General features: G+C 43.4%; 2 protein-coding genes across 5 annotated transcripts in view; one reads left to right on the top strand and one right to left on the bottom strand.

The window, feature by feature from the left end:
• LOC118699196 (prolactin-releasing peptide-like) overlaps positions 1–13,590 on the top strand; it is a 127,260-nt gene extending 113,670 nt beyond the window's left edge. For 3 of the 4 annotated variants that reach the window (XM_036403016.1, XM_054514997.1, XM_036403005.1), the window contains 2 exons: positions 11,260–11,428; positions 13,014–13,590. In XM_036403016.1, coding sequence (XP_036258909.1) covers positions 11,260–11,428; positions 13,014–13,192 — 348 coding nt within the window. In that variant the 3' untranslated portion in view covers positions 13,193–13,590. Of the gene's footprint in view, positions 1–8,378; positions 8,455–11,259; positions 11,429–13,013 lie in introns of those variants that run through there. The other variant, XM_036403025.1, reaches the window with a different exon arrangement.
• Positions 13,591–14,889: 1,299 nt separating this feature from the next.
• MYRIP (myosin VIIA and Rab interacting protein) overlaps positions 14,890–21,355 on the bottom strand; it is a 207,314-nt gene continuing 200,848 nt past the window's right edge. Inside the window, 5 exon segments of the mRNA XM_036404897.2 lie at positions 14,890–17,681; positions 18,370–18,488; positions 19,265–19,325; positions 19,422–19,526; positions 21,157–21,318. Of these exon segments, the coding sequence (XP_036260790.1) occupies positions 17,649–17,681; positions 18,370–18,488; positions 19,265–19,325; positions 19,422–19,526; positions 21,157–21,318 (480 nt within the window). The 3' untranslated portion in view covers positions 14,890–17,648.

Raw genomic sequence — 21,355 nt, 5'->3', positions numbered from 1 at the left:
TCTCATAACAATGTTCTTCTCCTCAGGGGATCCCCAACAGCAATGCTGGCGTGTTGCTGGAGCCCTGTGTTCTCCATGCTGCTGGCCCTCAGGGACCCCTATGTCCCAGCAAGGGTGACCCCCATGGAGGCCCTTCCATCCTCATATCCCTTTGGCTTGGCTACCTTTCCAGCTGATCTGACATGGGGAGAGTGCGTCCCCCTTCCCCATTAAAATATGTTGGAAACCCCACTCCCTCAGGCCCCCCTCACTGGACAAAGTGCTGCTATAAATGCTGAATGTGGTGAGGAGGGCAGTCAGCACTCCACAAGCTGCCTGTGTCTCCACTTTGGGCATGACTTGGAGACACAAGAAGTTCCAGCTTAGCATTACATTGAGGGAGGCAGAGCCCTGGAACAGGCTGCCTAGGGTGGTTATGGAGTCTCCACCTCTGGAGACATTCCAAACCCACATGGACATGTTCTTATGTCACCTGCTTGAGGTCAGAATGCCTTGGCAAGGGGGTTGGACCAGGTGATCTCGAGAATCCAGTCCAACCTATCCTGTGATTCTGAGAACTTTTCACCCTTTTGGGTGGGTGCAGCTGCTGTTCCCCAGTCCTTAGGGGCCACCATGGATGGCTGGCATGTGGCCTCGCAGGACTCCTGTGTGACAGTCACTCACTGTCCATCCCTGTTTTGGGATGATATCAGCATTGTAGGGGCTGCAATGGGAAAAGTCTGCCTTTAAAATGGTGTGCAGATGTTACAAAGCTTGCGGATCCTTGTGAGGTGATTAATGGCTTTGCAGATGTACAGTAAGCTAATTCCACTGGCAGAAATGGCAGAACCAGTATTTCTCTTTTATTTTTTTTCCATATTTGGCTTTTATGCTAAACTTCAGTCCTCTTATATCAATGGGATATTTCTTTTCTGTGATCCAAGGTTTGGATCAGCACTGCAGTAGTTTTATGAATGCTAGTGTGCAATGGTCTAAGAAAGCTTCTAGTCCTGGCACTTTGCAAGGAAGCTTTTCTTTCTCTCATGGGGAAAGCGAGCCCACTGGCCATGGCACAAAACCTCTGCTTACCCTTTGCTGCCATCATTGATTAAACCTTTCACTGTCCAATGGGCTGTAGAGGGGGATTGTTTAACTCATTCCCAAGCAGCTGCAAAAGGCACTATTGGGGCAGTAATGGGAGGACTGGGCAAGAGCTTGATGCCACAATTTGGACAATGTATGTGGATTAAGGATCCAGAGCTAAACACTGAGAAACCTTCTGGGAAGGTTTAGGAGGCTCAGGACACCCATCCTCAGGGACATGACCCCAGGATATCAATAGAACATCTCTCAGAAAATTTATGTTACTACTAATGTGAAGGAATTTTGGCTCTGATAGATTTTTGTTAATCCTGTGTCTCTCTGCAAGATTTTGTTGTATCTTTTGCTCTCCCATCATCATCCCATGAAACTTTTTTCCCGGTGGCAAAGCAGGTCCATCACCCTTTTTTCTCCCAGCCACCATTTTTTCTTACCTTGGCTGCACCAGTACCAGTGTCAGTGGAGTACTGGGATGAACCAGATCAGCAAACTGATTTGAGTTAAAAAATAAATGTTAAAGCCTCAGATCCGCTCCTCTTGCATAATCCTGCAACAGTTGTGCTGAGAGAACTGAGGAGGACAAGGCTGTCCATGGATGAGAAGAGCGGATCTTCAGACACAAACCCCAAGTCTGAGTCTTCAGGTTTATATACCAGTCACTGTGTCAGTTCTTCTGCTTACTCTGAATCTTCATGCATTTAAAATAGTTTTACACTTCTAATTCTCACTGCGTCGTTAATCCAGGCCTAGGGGCTCACTGGGCATCTGTGGAATTCATCCTGCAGTTTACAGACAAATGAGATTGGGTGTCTGGGAAGCAACAAAGCTCCTTTTATAAGCCAAGAAGAGATGTGACTTTGTTATCCTTAAATTGAAACAACTATGAATAGTTCTGGCAACTGTAGAGGGAATGGAAACAACCCCCAACTGCACAGCTTGGCCTGCACTGTGCAGCAATTAAAATAAAGATGGTGGCCAATGCCATCATTGTTCTCTTGGCAGTCTTCCACAATGTCCATGTGAATTGGCGGGGTCTCTGTGGGGCTGTGTCAGTGCAAAGAACTTTCCCTTTGCTGTCCTCCTCAGAGGGAGCTGCTGGTCTCGATGTCACATCCATCGCTAAGGTCTGACACAAATCCTATCTGTGCCAGCACATTGCACCAAACTTTGGTATCTGAGCACAGAGGCAGGTGGCATCCTGCTGGACATGTGCTGCTCCTGCCATTGCCCCTCAGCAGGACAGTTGTCCTGAGGTCCTCTGACTTGACTGAGTCCTTCCCATTGCTCTTGAGCAGTCACTTGTGGCAAGAGACTGCGAAAGTCCTGGTTGTGAGGGGCTTCCAGTCAAACCAGACTGAAGAAAGGGGGGCAAAGCAGACATGGACCTGCAGCAAGCAAAAGAGGTACAACAATTAAAATAGGTTTAAAACCTAAGTAAAAATAAGAGGTGTTGCTTAACTGTTAAATTTCACATTAACACATCAATTTCACATTTTGAAAACTGTTAAATTTCAGATCGTCCTAGAGCCGAGGCTGGAGTTAATCTCATTCACTAATATTAGACATCAGGGTTTAAGCAATATTTTGGGAATGAGACTCTTGTCTTTCCATGACTAATGTATAACCCGCCAACTACAGTGCCAGAAAAGAACTTCATCTCTAATTACCTTGATCACGGCTTCAAGCTATTTAAATGTAATAGTTGCAAGACCTGGTTATGAATAGCAATTAGAGATCCCCTTGCTTGCCTTTTACTGTATTTCAGTTCATCTGTCAAGCTGTATGTGAATCATTACAGGTTATTTATGACTGGATAAGCCTCAGGGATTAAAACCAGGGGCTTACTGACATACAGAGGATAAATATGGCATACTAAAGCCATAAAGTACACTTTTGTAAAAAATGTCACTCTAGTGCAGAACCTTACCTTCACTGGGTATTCTCAGAAGCACTTGAGGTGCTCTTGAGCAGCAATGGGTAACCCAGACCAGTGGAAGAAACTTTGTTTTTCCAGAGGATTGATGTGTTGGAAAAATAGGCTGGAAATGGCATGAGAAAGCCTTGCATCAGGCAAAAAAAGTCAGTCATGCAGTAGGGCTAAACCTGTGTTTTAGTTTAGGACTCTGTATGGCATCTGTCTTTGGTTGTGTGCATGTAAAAGGCCACCCTTGTCTGCACCTGCCCCTCTGTAATAACCAGAATGAACAACATTGTTTTTTACTTTCTACAGACACCGTTTCAATATATAGTACTATTTTTTCAGGTGAAGCACTCCAATATTTTGAATTTTGTATCTTAGGAGCTTTTACAAAGCCAAAATTGAATTTAATTAGGGCTCGCTCTGGTAGGCAGATCTCCTGTACCTGGCCCTGCAGCCTGCCTTACCAGAAATGTCAGACTTGCATGCTGACCTGTCCTCTGCAATGGCCTGGAAACCCAATTACTGCTTGAAGCACATGGTGTTCAAAGAGAAGTTTGAGTTGCCTGACAAAGCGACTGTGCACAAAACGTGCAAATGGCATGAAATGGCGTGTTGCAGCACCAGTTTCCATCCTGCATGCCAGCAGTGCAACTGCTCTATGCACAAATGCTGCTCCACTCCAGCGTCAGAAGCCGGCATAGCTGGCCTAACGTTGGCATTCTGAAAATAATCTCAAAGTGCTGGATCCTTGAGAGATATGCAAAAATATTTCCAACCTTGATTCTTCTTCTTGAACTTTAATCTTCCCTGCTCTCACTACACGACTCTACCTACAATATCCCGCTCCATTTGGAATCTGCACATCCCAAACCTCTGTGCAGAAGGCTGCCCAGTAGCTTTCTATCAGGGAAGAAGAATAGCAAAAGTGCCAGAAAAAATCCTCCCTCTTCCATCAACAGAATAGTTTTGAAAGTGGCTGTAACCATGCCAAGCTTGACTTGTATTTTTCCATCCAAGCTCCAGCTCTGGTGCAAAGCCTCTATAGTGAGCTAAGGAAGGGCTTGTGGCTGAAGTCCTGAGGTGCAGCCTGTGCTTGAGCTGCCCAGCTGTTAACAAGTTGTACCATTAAGCATGTGCTACCCAGGCTAACTGGAAATTGTGCTGATGATAAACACCTGGATATCCAGCCTGGCTCAAGAGAGCTGGAGTTACGTGTAGTTTGGTTGAGCTTGTGTATATGGTCAGATTTCAAGATACACATGTTTTCATTTGAAATGTGGGGGGGTTCATTCCCTGCTCAATAATGATTGCAAAGAAGATGATAAGTTTGGCATTAACCACTAGATGGTCCTCTTTCTCAAATTAAAAAAAAAGTAGCTCCAAAATAAAGCCAGTCCTGGCTTTTCTCTGAACCTGAATGTTAGTAGAGAACAGTTTCTTTGTGAAGGTAAATGTTATTAGATATTATTCATGTAGTTGACTGAACTGACACGGTTTTCTGAATAGGTTTGAATACAACTTTTCATAAGCCCTCCAAACTCATTTAGTGCAACTGGACCTCCACCCCACTACAGAAGGCTGGGCAGATTCATAGGTCAGGCAGTAGTTTAAGGCATTTGCAAACTTTTCCCAGACTGGTATGTGAAACAATAAGAATGGTGAGCTGGAGGAGAAAAAAGTTGCTGTTTCTCCATCCAACTGCATCAAATGTCTTTGCTTTTAAGGTTTTTCACCTTCTGTTTGTAGAAGGCTCTGATCAGCAAAAGAATTACAGAAAAAAAGGAGATTTGGATTAGTTCTTTGAGAAAACTAAATGGGAGGATTTGTCATTAAAACTGTAGTTTACTGTTGGCCTCTGGTCTGGTATTGTCTTGTCAAAGAATATTTCTCTGTGTCAGGCTAGCTGGACCCTCTTGGGTCACTCTAGCCTCCAGGCAATACCTTCCCATCATCTCCATTCATCCCCCTCAGCATTTCCTGCCCAGAAGCCTGACCTCTCCTTGCCTTGGGAAGTTGCTTTCCTCCTCACAGCCCTTCACATCTGTGTATCTACTACTGCCTTTTGATTTAGTTGCATCCTGGTGCATCCCTGGTCAGCCTTCCCACTGAGACACTCCAGCTATCAGCTGGCTCAACCCTGTTCCTGCTCATAACTTATGCAGGAATTTTATATGCAGGAGTCTTTAATTGTGTGTGAGGCAGGACTTGAGTTCTTCTCCAGGATCTTCTTCAAAGAAGACAGCATGTGCCCAGCCTCTCCCTCAGAAGCAGGAAAAGAATGGAAGTTTTAACACATAAGCCTCTGCACCTTCACTACAGACCAAGCTGTCCTCTAGATAATCTTTCTGGTTTGGTCTTTCACAACCCTGGTTCCCCTGACAGCTCTTTCCTAGTTCCTCCCAAGTCTGAGTGGCTTTCACATTGCTGTGCTGCATGACCTGAGTTGCTTTTTTCAGCCAAAGCATCCGCCCTGCTATAGATGGGGTAACAAAATTAAATAAAATCACAGCTGCCTGAAAAGACCCTGAGAAGCCACGATGATTTCTGTGAAAGCTTGTGGGTACTGTACCTAGCACTGTAGTGGTTCACTTGTGGTCTGGTAGATAGAAATGATGATGTCCAGTGAATGAGAATGAAGTAAAATTTACTTCAGTAAGAGAAATGCCTGATGAGGCTCATTTAAACAGGCTGCCACATAATTTATTAGTCTTAATTGCTGAGAACATTTTACAGTACCCTTTCATGAAGTCAGAATGATTAAAAGTGAAAATGAAAATACTTGAATGAAAGAGAAAATTAAAGCTCTTGAAAGTGGCAAGTAGTGTGTCCAGAACAGATGCACAGCCATGATCCTTCTCGTAGCAGAGAAAGAGCTGTGAAATCCTTGGCACAGAATTTTGTGGATGTCGAGAATTTGCATGGGTTCAGGAAGCAACAGTGAAAGAGAGGAAAGCCCATCAAGGGCTATGTACCACACATTAAACATTTGGTTTGGGAAGTTACTGGACCACAGGGCTTGAGGGTCTGAGAAGAGTATAGTGAGGAATGTAAAAATAAGCTACTCTGTTTCTAGACTTTTCCATAAATGTCCTTTGTTGTCCACCGTCAAAACTAAGATACTGCACTGGATCAGCTTCAGGCCAGAATGAAGGTAGATTATCATATTAAAGCATTTTAAATGCTGGCTCTCCTAATAATGATTTTTTTTTTTGTATTTTTGTATGGTGTATTATTTTGCAAGCAATCTTTACCAATAGGCAAACATTCTTAATATGAAGACATTGCATAATTTTGTTTTATATGGTAACTTCCATGCAAGTGACAATCAGTGAAAATGATATGTGCTGTGGAAAGGCTCATATTGCAGTGTCAGCAGGACTAGAAAAAGTAAATGGGATGAAAAAAAACTTTTGCTTCTATTTTAAGATGACAGGATCACTAGCAAAACAACAAAGCAAGAAAGGCCCATATCCTGTATATCCTGAAGAAAAGAAACCTTTACTCCAGCAATTGCCTGCTAGAGATCATGAAAATATACTCACATTTTCTGATCAAAATGAATGTGAAAAGCAGTAAGGGAAAAGATCTACAATGAGAAGCTATGAAGAGTTTTATTTACTAAGAAGATACCCTCTGCACACATGCACACAAAATTAGCATGGCAGAAGCACAGCCACTGCCTGGTTCTTGGACGCTGATTGATTTTTAGGTAGGGAGTGTTTGCAACGTTCAAAGGGAACACGCTAAAAGGAGATTTCTGAGAAAAGCATGTATATCTATTATTGATTGTAATAGCTGTAGGAAGACCTTTTGTGCTACCATGGACTTGAAGTGCTCTTCATATTTTGAAGTTATGATCCTGAGTAGTCTGAGTAAACTCTTGAAAACTTGGATGAGGAAGACACTTCTTTTAGCTGCTGTTGGGTGGAAATTGGAGAATGGAAGAGTATTTCTCAGGTTTCTTTACAGTTTTCATTCTGTACATGTACCCATAAACCAAACTATTCTACAGGAATAAAAACCCCTGCAATTAGTGACTGTACTCTCCCAGTGGTACTTGGTGCTTGGATGGTGAGTAAGGGCAGGGACAGGCAACATTTCACCATGCTTCCTCATAGAAGTACCTTACAAAATACCCATAGCAAATAAAATAATTTCATTTCATTTGAGAGGTGTCTACAGTGAAATAGCATTATTTGTGCTTTGATGTTTTCCCAACTTGAAGTGTCTTTATAGAAAAACTCAACATATTTGCTAATGAACTTCGTCCTAGTGGGATTGCAGGATTTCCTATGCAGTCTTGGTTTACGGGTGGGGTCAGGCCTCAGAGCCCCCTTTCAAAGCACAGCCTTAAAATTGTTCCTTTGGGTACCTCACCAGGAGTAGAACATGAACATGGGTCTGTGAAGAGAGGGCCTGTGGCTCCCAGTCAGCCCAGTTATGCTTCCCATCTCAGCCTCTCTGCAGGATGGTGCCCAAGGAGTGCAGCACTTGCCAGTTCAGCTGCTCTCCCCTGCAAATCTCCAGAGTAAACAAGGGCTTAGCTTCCAGAGCAGCAAGATCCCTAACAGCAAGGCCACGGTGACACATTAGTCAAGAGACAGGGTTAAAAATAACCACTCAGAAGAGACACCTATTGTGGAAATACAATATTGTTTGAGATGCTGGCCTCATGCACATGAAATTTTCTCTGCCACAAAACTAGTAAGGGCCTGCTTAAGCACTGAATCACTACTTATTTAATCAGCTAATTGTGTGCTGTGGTGCAGTGTGACTTAAAACTTACACATCAGCAGGTTGATCCCAGCTGTGGGTTGGGGCTGAATGAAACAAGAGCTGCCATCAAGATCCTAAGCAAAAAGCAAAGATGGGACAACAGAAGAGGAACAAGGGCTGGGAAAGGAGTGTGTGACTGACCGTCCCAGCTTGCGGGCTCTGATAGGTCCCCAATGTCCATCTGTTCTTTCTCTCCACAACTCATCCTCAGCCACGAGTGTGTCCCCCTGCAGACATGCTCTTCAGACAGAGCATCTTGGCTGGGCAGCACAGAGAGCTTGGCTCTCCTTTGCAGATATAGCTGCTCCCCTCTGTCTATGCCCCCCCCCCCCCTATGGCAGCAGCTCCCTTCCCTCTGCTGTCTTCCTGGTGGTCCTGGGGGCTCAGTCATGTATCCTGCCATGCCCCCCCCTTCAACATCCCCTGGCGCCGCCCTCAACCCCTGCTCTCTGCCCTGATCAATGGCTTTTTAATAGAGCCTCCGTTCTCCCTACCCCTCCTTTTGTAAATTTAAATCCTGCTCGCCGGTACTGCTGACGTTCTGCTGGCCCACCTCTTGACTCCCCCTCCCTGCTTCAAGTCCACTTCCCTCCAGTATAAAAGGCACATGCCCCCATCAGCTGCCCTGCTTCTGCTTGGAGCAGCGACTACCTGAGCAGCAGCTTCGGTGCACACAGGTGAGTGCCTTCCCCTGTCTGCTTCAGCGCTTGTCCAAGCTCTTTCTTGCTGAATTTCCTCTTTTTCCTTTTGGGCTTTAGCTTACCTGGGTTAACATACACAGCTGTGCCCTGTGCTCAGTAACTTTTGCCCAGTTTTTGTTGGCGCAGCGGCCCGTTCCGAGGCAGGGTGGCTGACCCCGCGGGCAGGCTGTGCCCTGCAGGCAGAGCGCGGGCGGGACCCACAGCACAGCCCTGCACCTCCCGGCCCATCGGCCCTGAACCAGCCCGCTCCGGGCCTGCGCTCACGCGGGGTCTGATCCCTCGGGGTGCCTCCAGCGCTGCTTTCAGCAGGAACGATTTCCACATATGCATTGGAGGGGGTGTACACAGCCGCTGATCTCAACAAAGATGCTGGTTTAGGGTGTAAAGAGTTAATAGCATCTTGTCTTCCGAGGACAGCCGTGGTAGGGGTATACCTGATGGATCTGCAGCACAGCTTGAGTTTGGTATGATAAGAGCCCTGTGTGCCCAGAGGGAGAGCCAGGCTGATCTCCAACTCCTTGTGAAGCAGACCCATGGCAAGCTGTGATACTGCTGCTTCGCTGTAGCTTCATTTATGGCTTTAATTTTCCCCTCTGATGTTGATGAAAGTTGCCAGACTTCCATCACAGATGTTGCTCAGCCAAAGTTTAGAGACTGTTTGGGCACCAAGCAGAAGTGGCAAGTTGATCAAATGGCTGTGGCACTGAATTTTGCTGAGCTTCAGGAGCAAAATTATTCCTGAAACTTTTAATTATGTCAAGTTTGGTTGCAACTAGTCAGTTTTAAAATTTTCATGATTATTTAATAGTTGAAAATGGAGGCACACAGCTTGACTGTGTGAGGTCTTGTTCTTTTTCAATTTTCCTTTTGCAAGAAAGCTGCAGGTCTGAACCTGAGAAGATCACAGACCATCTCAGCCATACAACTCTTGAAAAGTCTGTGCATAGGTAACCAGGCTTTTTGCTTAGTGACAAGATGGAACTGGGTGTTAGGAATGCTCAGGGTCAAGTTTGTAGCAGTACCTCAGCTTCTGTTTCTTCCCATATAAACAGTGGTGGGACAATTAAGTGTAGGAAAAATTAGGGAGGATTAGAGATGCTGAGTGCCCTGATTATTTAGGGTGGCATGTTACTTACTGAGGAGCAGTGAGAATTATGTGCTTCACAGAAACACTAGTCAGGAGAGGGGTATGAACAAAAAGTTCAATATATATCAGTGCTGTACAAAGTGGCTGCAGTGGCACAGGACCAGCTGGTGGGCACTGAAGCACAGCAGTGCTTAGGAAAAAGTGTGTGCTAAAAGCTTTTCCCTGTATTTTTGTCTTTCAACAACAATGAGCTCAAGGTAAGCTCTTCTTTCTGTAACTCTGTTCGCAAAAAAACCCAAGACACAAAACCAGGGAGCAAGTAACCAGGAAAACATGTCAGCAGCCCTGTAAACACACCACAGAGATGCCTCAAAACACCTTCTTTTTGTCTCACTGAACCTGAGATTTTGCTAAAAATGAAGCAACAGGAGAGGTACCCCAGCTGAAACTGAAGGCCAGAATTCACCCCAGAATCCACCCACACGCTAAGACAATTTAGTCCTGATTGTCATGAGATTGTTTCAAGTCAGAAAAAGTTAATATGCAGTTCTGAAATCATGAGTTAAAATTACTTTCCTCTAAGCTGCCTGGTAAGCCACTGTCAGTTTCACCCTTGATAAACCTTCACTGAATACTAGGGGTGAAGGAGATTTGATTGCATTTTACTGAAAGACACAACCCACTTCTTGATGTGTTTTTGCTGTGTTGCCTGTTTGGTGTATTTGGGAGCATCTTGCATCAAAGATTTTCATTCCTGCTCTGCCTTTACTGAAAGCAGGCTAACATTTTGGCAGCAACTGGGGAAAAATTCCACCTATACACGAAGAGAAGCTGCTGTGTAGGCACAGCTGAGAGGTTTTCCTACAGCCTCTGTGCCTGTATATCTACATCACATGATGCTGAAGCAAATAGGCTCCTGCTCTATAGGCAGAGGCTCCAGGATGTCAAATGCAGAGGCAGACCTTGCATGTTGCAAGACAGACTGTCCTGGTGTGACAGCTGGGAGAGCTGCTATGAGGAAGCTTGTACAAAATGGCAGAGACAGTGGTAACCAGAGCCTGGCTCCCTCCCCTTCCTGGATGCAACTTTCCCAGCTCAGCACCTTCTGTTCTGCTCAGCCCATCCTATGGAAGCTAGGATGGATTTCTCATTCTGTTGCATCTGGGTGCATTTACAGGATTGGGACATCTACCAGTGGAAACTGTAACTGGAAGTTGTAATTCTGCATGCTGGCAAAAAAGGGGGTAATGGCACAAGAGGAGCATTGCCATTCATACTGAAATGCATTTAGTTGTAAAAAGAGTGTGTAGAACACAAATGTTAGACACATTTTACGAGCAAAGAAAAGATGCTGGTGGTAGCAGTTAAAACATACTTTGGTGGCCAACGCCTGTGGTCATACAGAGAGCCATACAGAATCAGCAGTGAACTCAGGGCTGGGACTTGAGTGTCCTGTGAAGGCTTTCACTGCTGGAGAGGAAAACTCTCCAGTTCTTACCTTAGTAGATGGCCCACTTTATAGCCTTTGCCTTCAAACAGAAATGCCCAGGACATCTCCAGCATGAGTGTTCCACAAAACTTAGAGCCATGAAATGGCTCTGATAGATGGGAACATACTGTTAAAGTTGACACATTCCTTCACCTTGAGAGCTTTAACTCATATGTGTTCCCCATGTTCACTCTTCTCCTTACAGCCTTCCTACCACTGCTCCATCATGTGGCATCCAATCTCCTGGACACCACGTGCCCAGTGGTCACCAAACCACTTAAAGCTAGTCACTGTCTATGTCCTGATGCTCTTGGTGTCGCTCAGCTTTGCCTCGGGACAGAGCAGGTCATTTAAACACCAGATAGACAACAGAAGTAAGTATGAGTCTCACCTGACATGGTGACCCCACAGTCTGTGCTGCTCTGAGGGATCAGGGCTGGGCTGTCAGGCAAAGTTCAACAGCAAATTACGCAGGTGCGTCCGTGGTGTCAGCTTGGTGTGAGGCCCTGTGCTTCCATTTGCACTTGTCAGTGCATATACAGAACCTCATGTCCTTCTCACAGCCCTTAATTAGCCAAGGCAAATAGCATTATTTTTGATAACTATCAGAGAAGACAGTAATGTGCAAAGGATAGACAAGAAAATGTAAAGTGGTATACATCAAATATTTAAGCACCAAACTTTCAGCTGTGCTCTGTAGACCTACACAACCACTTCTATATAATAAAAAGAAAGCAATGGCCCAGAAGCTTAAGTTCACTTTACAGACATCTTCAGTTCTGTCTGGGACTGAATTTTCTGAAAGTCCAAATACAAGTCGTTGAAGTATCTCCATTCAGAGATGCTGTGAAGAATGAGAGTATCCAGGTCTGGGATGATACCATGTATCCCAAGTTTAAACTAGCACACAATGCAAAAGATCTTTGAGAAAATCACCAAGAAATCTCATCTTCCCCCGAGGAATATAGGCTGATAATGGAAGGTGGAGTGGGAGAGGGGTTGTGGAGATTAAGTTGTGTGGGCTCAGTGCCACACCTCTCCCCATTAAAAAAAATAGAGATGTTGGGAACCTCAGGTTTTAGGTACACAGGTGAAGTTTCTTGGATTTTGTTGAGTAGGAAGGCTAACAAAAGAAGGTTAAACATTGTGCTGAAAGACTTAAAAGATGTATTTACAGAGAAATTTAAAGGCAAGGTGAATTTTTTTCCTCTATTCAAGCATCAAAATCCACATGGGAAATTCCTCCTGCCTTGACTGAGACTTTCATGTGATGGGGATGATATATATACATAATGCACTTAAATTGCAATATACTCCTGTTCCTGACAGTTGTCTGTCTCTGGAACGATTTGGGATTTCCTTAGGGTGGCATTATCTCCAGTGTGTTTTAGAATTTCCCTGCTGCTATATCTTTCAATATATAGTCTTTAATACTTTTAAAATACTCTTTTTAATATAGTCTTTTAATAGAACTACAAGCTTTTGCAGACCTGCCCCAAAACTGCGCTAGACTAGACAAAAATCAGTCATGTGTCAGAGCTTTAAAACAAAAAAAATAGTCATCCATGAAAACAACTTCTTAAGTGAAAAAGAATTAACTTTTCATGCTTACCTCTCATGTAGGAACCCCCTCTGCAATCCAGTGGATTTGTTAGTCTGTAGAATTAGTGTACCTGGTACCTACTGCAGAAAATTTGGATGGGCCCTTTGGCTCATGTTAGAAATGTGTGTTGCAGCCCAGATGGATAAAATTAATTTTGCAACTGAATCCTCTTCCTTTGGGCTCTACACATGGAAAGTATCTCTCAAAGGCACCAGTAAGCTGTGTGTCTGCCTGTGGCCTTTCCCTTCTTTTTTTTCTCCTGGGCTCCAAGTAAGCTGTCTAACATCCTCAAGATGGTTGAAAAACACTGCCTCCAAGTGCAGTGCTATATCCTCACAGAATGCTTTGAATTCCAGGTCCTGAGATCGACCCTTTTTGGTATGTGGGCCGTGGTGTTCGCCCCATCGGTCGCTTTGGGAAGAGGCAGCTGAGAAGCAGCCGTGGCAGCCTGAGGCCTGTGAACAGACACCTGGATTTCATCTTGAATGCTTTGTGGGAGCAAAAAGCATTGGACACAGAGGACAGTGACTGGTGATCTCTGTTCCCCAAGGTGGCAACCACCTCTGTTCTTTGAATTGTGTCCTCCCTGCACCTCAGACCTACAGTTCTGCTTTTGCCTAGTAATCACACCCTGCTCTTCTTTCTGCTCCTTGTGCAAGTACCTTCAAAACAGAAACATGTTCAGGGTGCAGGTGAAAGACAATGCATGGACACCAGCACTGAGTGCCACCACTGCTTATAAAAATGTTTCTGCATTGTGCATCCCCAGCAATCTCCTGATCCTGTTCACTGTTAGGTTTATCCAAAACCCATACAGCTTTTGGGCTGGGATTTAAACTCTGCAGTGTTAAATGTATCATGAAACCTTCCTGTCACATTTCAAAGTCAATGGCTGTTGATATATAAAAATAAAAAGCAATGGTTGGAAGAAAGAAAAAAGGCTCTTACCAATTTTTAATGTACCTGCATTAATGGCATGAAATGCTGGTTCTCTGTATAACAATGCTGGTTCTCTTGTTAACAATCTTTTATAGAGATTGTTAACATCCACTCTTAAGAATGCTTCACTGAAGTATACCCACTGGCCCTCCACAATTCTTCCTGTACTGCTGGAGAGATATATTAATGAACAAAGAGGAGCTCCTATTGAAGATAAGTATTTTCTCCCTGCTGAAGAAAAAAAAAATGGCTAATTGAACTCCTTGGAGTAGTTTTGTGCCTTCTGCATATAATCATAAACCATAATCCAAAAGGAGCAAGGGCCTGAATGAACTGATTTCCTTTAAAACAATGTAATTATTTCCAAGTACATCGTCTGAGTCACTCTTTGAGGATCACAAGCCATGTACTATCTACTCCATTAGTCCACATCAATAAGGCTGGAGATGCAGCTCAATACCCCTATTTACTCATGTTAATATAACTTTGTTATATTACTTTTATAAGACGTGTTACTTAAAATGTGTTTCATCTTGATTAATAACTATTGGCAGGAATAATACAGTTTTATCTGTGGCTTATATCCAAAAAAGATAGTTTACAATTTAGGTAATACCTGATGGTTAAATCCAGGCCATGAATCATTCTGCAAAGGATAAAGTTGAATGGACTTCCACTTCTAGTTGTGCTTTGTGAGAATTACTACTAAAACTGAATAATGGCTGAATTAACCATTGCAGACATTTTAACCCTTCTTTCTCTTTTTGCAAATGGCCTGTCAGGAAGGGATGGGTTTTTATTATAATAAGGGAGTTACTTTCATTTATAATACAACAAAGCTGCTGACCCAAAGTGTTACTTAAAACACACTAATTTTACTGAATGCTTTCACCGTGGAGAAGATATGCTGATAAATATTTTGATCCCTATTCATTGCAAGGAACTTTGGAAGTGCAAGACCAAGATTATCGGCAGGGTTCTTGCTCAGTTTTTGTAGCAATCCCAGAGAGACATCAAGAAATTCCGCCTGAGAAACTGCTTGAGATGGTATTTCAGCCAACAGACTTGATGGTTTGGAGAAGACTCACCAGCACATGTTCCTAGCAGGATTCCTCCCACCCCAGCCCTAGAGGAGGAGGAGGAGGTGTGAACCGAGCGTGTGCCCTTGCTCTCGGCAAAGCCCAGCAGCCCTGTGGAGATGCCTGTGTCCCGGCTGTGACAGTGTCACGTGTGTGGCTGTGGGTTCTGCACGCTTCCAGGCCAAAGTGCACATAAATCCAAACAACAGAGAAGAAATTTTTGTTTTTCTTTATGAATCAAGTAGTTGAAAAGGCATTCTTTTCATAAATTGCTTTTACTCTTTTATAATTTCTCTTGACAATAATTCTTGGTGAGTATGCAGATAACAACAACAAGGCAAGCTTAATATTCACTCAGACTTAATCAAATAGGTCATATAGTCTTCATTTTACCCATTAAAATATTTTCATTTATAAAAATTAATCTAAATATAAATATTAACACTAAAGATTGAAATCACCTGATGACAAAATAATTCTTTGTGTGCTATAACATATGCTTTTATGATTTTTTTAAAACAGTAAATTATATCTTTGCACGTATTTGGCACGATAAACATTTGTAAAAATTCAAATGCTTAGAGCAGGTGGGATTTTTTTAATTTTTTTTTTTTTTTGCAATGCCTACACAGTACACATTTGTTTGTCAAAGAAGACTGAATATTTTAACATTGTAACACGATAATAGTTGCTTTTCATGCCTCTTAAGGAAAACAACCTACTCCAAACTTTGTTGGCTTGTTTAAATCACACTAACAGAACAAAAGCCAGAGAGTTATTCTATTAAAATTAGTCATTTCTGTATTGATATTACATACACAATATTAGTTATTATTTATTAGACGAATATGCAGACCAACCACCATTAATGACATTTCATAACACACATACCTGCATAAACCAGAACCTGGGAATGTATTGTATACATACACAAGAACAGTCAATGGAGGAGGAGACTGAAAAACAAAAAAATTACTAGGCATCCTACTCTGTTTAATTTCCTTTACTGGATTGCATATATAAATAAAATCTATTTGTTTTATATATATATTTATATATTAAACAGAGTGGGCCAAATTCTTCCCTCACATCTGTGCAAACCAATTTCAGAGAACTAGTATTGTGTGAGAGTAAAAGAAGGCTTAATTTCACCCAGAATGAAAACATTGGGTCAGATCTTGGGCAGATGAAAACTCCCTGAAGGAATGGAGTCACACTTATGTATTGTAAGTGGGAAGATGGTTGTATTTATTCCAAGAGTTCCTCACATGCAGCTGGACATCAGAATACTGACAAGCTAGATGTCAAATGTGGATGGCAGATTTGCAACTGGCACTGTCTTTCCAATCAACCCATCCAGCCATTCGTTGTCTTCCCCACTCACCCCCTATATCCAGCCTAGTCAGGAAATTTGCCCAGTTTTGCTGGTATTTGCCCAGCCACAGACATTTCATGGCCTGGTGTCCTAGGGAACTGCTTTCCTGCTGCATGGCAGGTAACATGTGGCACTCTGCTTGTGGGTGTTCACTGGGAGCCCAGGGAACGAAGGAACTCTCCTCCTTCCTGGCACCCACAGCTCCTGGGAGAGTTCACCACTCCTTAATGCTGAAGGGAACTTTACAGCCCATGCTTTCCTTCATAGCACATTTCACATCAACCCCATCTGCACTTGGGTACCTGCTCTGCAACTGGTGTGGAAGGTAAGGGATTCACTGGCTTATCACCTCCTCTGACTACCTTCTTTGTATTCTTCAGAGCAAAAAAATGCACAAATTGGCAATGTTCTCTCACAAAAGGGTGAGAGGGACACCCTGTAAGCAGCATCCTCCCTCCTGGGCATCTGCCAAAGGGCTTTCTAGTTTGACTCACCTGTTAAGGGTCTCAAGAAATTAAAGAAAGAATATTACTATTCACAATCCAATTAAGAGTGGTCCAGTAACAGTGGGGTCCACTGGCACCAGCAAAAGGCCCCAGCTACTCTCTGGTGGCTCCACATTAGTACAGGAACTGATGTCTGGGCTACATTTGCCTCCTTCTCAGAAACACCAGTAAACATCAGAAAGGAATCTCTTGCAAGTTGCAGCCACCCCTCAACCACCAGTCAGCAGAGATCCCCAACACTTTCACCTCTTTTTTCTAATCTTAAAGGTTTTGACACAATTTATTCTGAACTGCAGCACAGTTGGCCACCACCAAGTAACAATGCTGCCAAGAACAAGACATATGAAGGTGTTGGTTTCTTTAACAGTGTTCAGATGTTTCCAGATACTGGGATCCCAACTCAGCAGACATCTGCTCCACATGTGTGGCCACCAATTCCTGGTTCAGCATGATATCCCTGCTGCCTAGAGCAATATCCCTAGCTCTGGAGCTGGAACATTCAATCTGCAAGATGTACTCTCAGAGAACAGAGAATTCTTCCTCCTCCTACCAACCCTCCCAAGACTTCCACTGACTCCCTGGGAACAGAGTGAGGTACACAAATTCTCCTCTCCCTCTACACAGCTGAAAAGCAGCACACACTGCACAGAGTTGCGCTTATTGCTCGACAAGACAGATGCCCACATGAATAGTAAGAGGCCAGCAAATATGGATCACAGGTCTGCTTTGGCAGATTAATTGGCCTATAATTATGACTGAGTGTACAAAAACATACTGCAGTTTAAAGACTACATACTTTAGTACAATCGATAGGGAGAAAAGTGCATCTTAAAATGTGGAGCCTTGCTTTTGAAACATAGCATCCTGTCTAGAGTCCTCTGAGAACTTTAAGGCAGAGTTTCCTGTAGCGGACCACAATGCTGAAGACTTGGACAGCTTTCTCAGTGAGGTATCCAAATGAAGCCCTATAACTGAGGCTCTGTGGGTTCTTGAGGGTCCATTTTCAGCTGGACATACACAATGGCTGTTAAGAAAAGGCACTCTAGTGTACAGCCTTAGGCAGTGTGTTATTGGCAGTAGGGAAGAGTAAGTTTAGTACATCACAGCAGATCCTATAGCAGGTTCCTAGAACAGAGAGGGACAGGAAGGAAAAAAACCATGAGTGAAGAACTAAACAAACCTGCTGAAGAACACAGCTGGGTCCTTTCCCTTTTCACATACCCATATATTTCCCACATGTCCTGTGGCAGACTGCTTTGGGACAGTCAGCTTTTTCCCTTATCCCTCTATGGCTGCTGCAGAAGAAATGACTGACAGCTGTCCTGGGTGTCCTGAGTGAAGTCTCTTTGTTTAAACCCTGCAGAGCCAATGTGTGACCCGTTTACCCCTTAAATTCAACTTAGATAACCTTTGAATATTTCTCAGCAATTAGTGAAATTCAAGGTGACTCTCACCTGCCAAGTTACAATGCACAGCTGGTTCTGTGAGGGTCTGGTTCAGAAGTCTGAAATGCAGGGCATAGCTAATTTATTTATTATTTAAAAAATATGGATAGCACATTCCTGGAGACCTGGCAGCCAGGCTACATTATCACAAGCTGACATTCAGGAGCTCCTATTTAATAGTATATAGTCAGACATCTTCCAGGACACTAGTCATATTTGTTCAAGAGTTGCCTCAGCAATCTCTACTATTTTTTTCCTCAAACTATCAAGAGAGGATTTCTGAAGATACTGAAATACATCTGCCTACACAGATATTGCTATCTCTCTATTTGACTGATCTTAACAGAGTTTTAAAAACATTTGTTTACCATTAAGTCCTTGGCAGTGCTTTTCCTTTCTTTAATTCTTTGTGTTAGAGATCCTTGAAGCATGAAGTTTCTGTTAAACGTTCTGACAGTGGTAACTGGAGAGCCATCTATTTTTTCACCTGGGAAAAATACAAAAGGGGAGATTTTTCACATAAGAGATTGAAGCAGATATAAAAATACTTCTGAAGTGTCACAGCTTCCAGAGAGACAAAACTTCCCCTAAGATGTATGAGGAAAGTTGGATTTAATTTAAATTAAAACCAGCAGGCTGTGCTACTCCAGATAAATTAAAGTTTGAGGCCATGTCAATCAGTGGAATTACAAAAGAATAGTGCAGTGAACAAAACCCTAGAATTTTCAGAGATAATGCACTGCAGAGTTAAAAAAAATCAAAAAACCAGCCAAAATCCACAAAAAATCATGAAAGAAAAAAGTCACTTGATTTTATAAAGACATTTCACAGGCATCCTCTGACATACCAGGAATATTGCTGAGCCATTTCATACAGACTGAAATCAGCAAATACAGACTTTAAGGAAGTGGTGTGTTGTGGAGGGTGGCAGCCATGCTGTGTGGAGCCCAGCCATGCTGCAGCAGCAGCACCCCTCTTGCAGGCCAAGTATTGAGCATTCCTCATCTGCTTTTTCCAGCCTTCTGCCTCTGCTCTTGTTTACTTGTCACTGTCACAACTTTCACTGAAGAGAAAGTGGTGATGCTTTTAAATGTGACAAAGGGGTATTTTATATAATTCAAGTACATGGAAAATGAGGAGGATGGGACAGTCTATTAGGCTTTCTCTGTTCATTTCATAACTTTTCCCTACTTTGCTGACCTGTACATTATATTGAATCTTACAAAGAGAGTCCCTCTCATTTACAGAACATTTTAGGCGCACCTTTTATTGGTGGAGCTGGAAGTTTTCTCCTCTGCTGTCTTGATGTGTCTATTGTATGCATCTGTAAACAACATACATGCATTACTCAATTCCATTATAGAGAAAGAGGCAAGATTTCCCCAATGTATTTTTTGAATACTACATAATGTTCTGGCACCTGGTTTGTTTGCTTTTGATCCCGTTTCCTTGTCAGGCGAACACAGGGAGCCACGTTCAAGCCTGCAACAGTGAGAGCTGATATTCTGCTCTCAATATCTGAAATCTTCAAAGAAAATAAAAGAGAGAGACAGACAGATGGGGAGGGGGGAAAAGAAGTTTTAAAATTACTGTGGATGCCACTACTGAAATAATAACCCTCCCCCAGTAAAATCCTTTTTAATAAGAAAACATTAACAGATGGCTAACTTCTTCAGCAATTCTGACACTTTCCTGCATTCTTTAGTCCTGACATTAAAAGGGACATAATTTGTTAGTAAAGATGGAGTAAAAGAACAATCCAACCTACCTTGTGACTCCAAGGAAGAGGCATTTTACTCCTTTTGAGGAAAAAAAGAATGGAGGACAGAAAACCTGCATCTGCTATCTCCTGATTACCTTTAGCTGCATAATCCCAAATTCATTCAAGCTATGTTTTTAAAGGGCTACATTCAAACAGTGACTTTGTGGGACACATTTCCTAACTCAAAATTAATTTCATACATGTGCAAAGTACATCCTGTGTCTCAAAATCTAAACACTTGATCTTAAATATTTATAGTTCAAATGTATATGCATATTAAACACAAGCATGCATAAATGCAGGCATACACTATATAAAAAGACTGAATGGAAAACAAATTGCCAGGGAAAAGCAGTCTGATATTGAGAGTATTGGAGACAAGTATTGACAAAAGAGAAAGAAGAGTCAGAGAAGTCAGACATTTAACCCAACAGCTGATTCACAATGACACCAGAAGCCACAGTTGGCTTCACTCTGCAGAAGATCTTCCATTGGCCTCCTTGCATAGTTTAAGCCTCTCTCCTCCTCCCTCTCACCCCCATTAATAGATTTACCCTAAAATAATGACCAAAGCCAACAAAACACCACTGCCAGTTTGCCAAGCACTTCTGACATCAGAGACATGTCAGGCTCTCAGATCTTTGCTCAGTCCTGAGTTGAGCATGCTTCCACTGAGTAAAATCACGAGGTACTTCCTGTTAAACCCTCACAGAGTCAGGTCAGGGCATCTTGCTGGGTACAGATTGGGCAGTGAGCTGCAAGCAGTGTCAGCTCTTTGAGGTCTGGCAGCATTATCTTGTTCAGCTTTTAGCACCAGATTGCAATGTATTCTGAGCCCCAGCCTTTCTGGATCCTGCTAGAGTGGTGCTAGATCACCGTGCACAAGAGTTCTTGCCTTTGGCTGGGATGTGTGCTGCTTAGCACCTAAATCCCATACAGGCATGCAAGCCCTAGGCTCTGTCCTTGGCTCAGCCTGTGGCTGCTGCTGGCCTTTGCTGGTAGAAAGCTGCCAACAGTGGCATCTTTTGGAAAGTGCTGATTAGACAAACTGCCACAGACTCTATGTGCTGTCTGACTGGGGCCATGCACATGACACACAGCGTACCATGGGAGCTGCCTGGCAGCAAGGAGCACTCCAGCATTAGTACTGCAGTAAGAGGCACTGCAGTGCCAAGTCCAAACCAAGCCGAGGGAAGAAACAAAGAAATACAGTACATCTGGCTGGGCTGAGTTACACAGCTCAGTTACGCTCTGCTCAGCTTGTGATGCAGTCAGCATCCTTGGATCACCAGACTACGGCAGTACAAAAAGAATATTCAAAGTGCGTATGCTGAGGTGGGTGTTAGGCAAAGCAGTGTGAAACCTGCAGGTCGAGAGGAGCTGCTGTCCTCACCTGAAGCTCTGCATGATGAACCTGGGCAGCTGCTGTGGCCACCTGATCCTCCAGATCGGCCAGCTCAGATTCCTCAGTAACGCTGTTGATCTTGCGTGCGGCGTCCTCCAGGTTGTTTAGCTGCCCCTCCAGCCCATACACCGTGCTGGCTGTCAGGTACACCTGCAGGGCCAAAGTGGGGACAGGTGTCAGTGATTCC

Source organism: Molothrus ater, chromosome 1 (genome assembly GCF_012460135.2).
Source record: "Molothrus ater isolate BHLD 08-10-18 breed brown headed cowbird chromosome 1, BPBGC_Mater_1.1, whole genome shotgun sequence".
Lineage (NCBI taxonomy): Eukaryota > Metazoa > Chordata > Aves > Passeriformes > Icteridae > Molothrus > Molothrus ater.
Note: the sequence above shows the minus strand (reverse complement) of the source record. Positions and strands in the feature narration are given on the sequence as shown.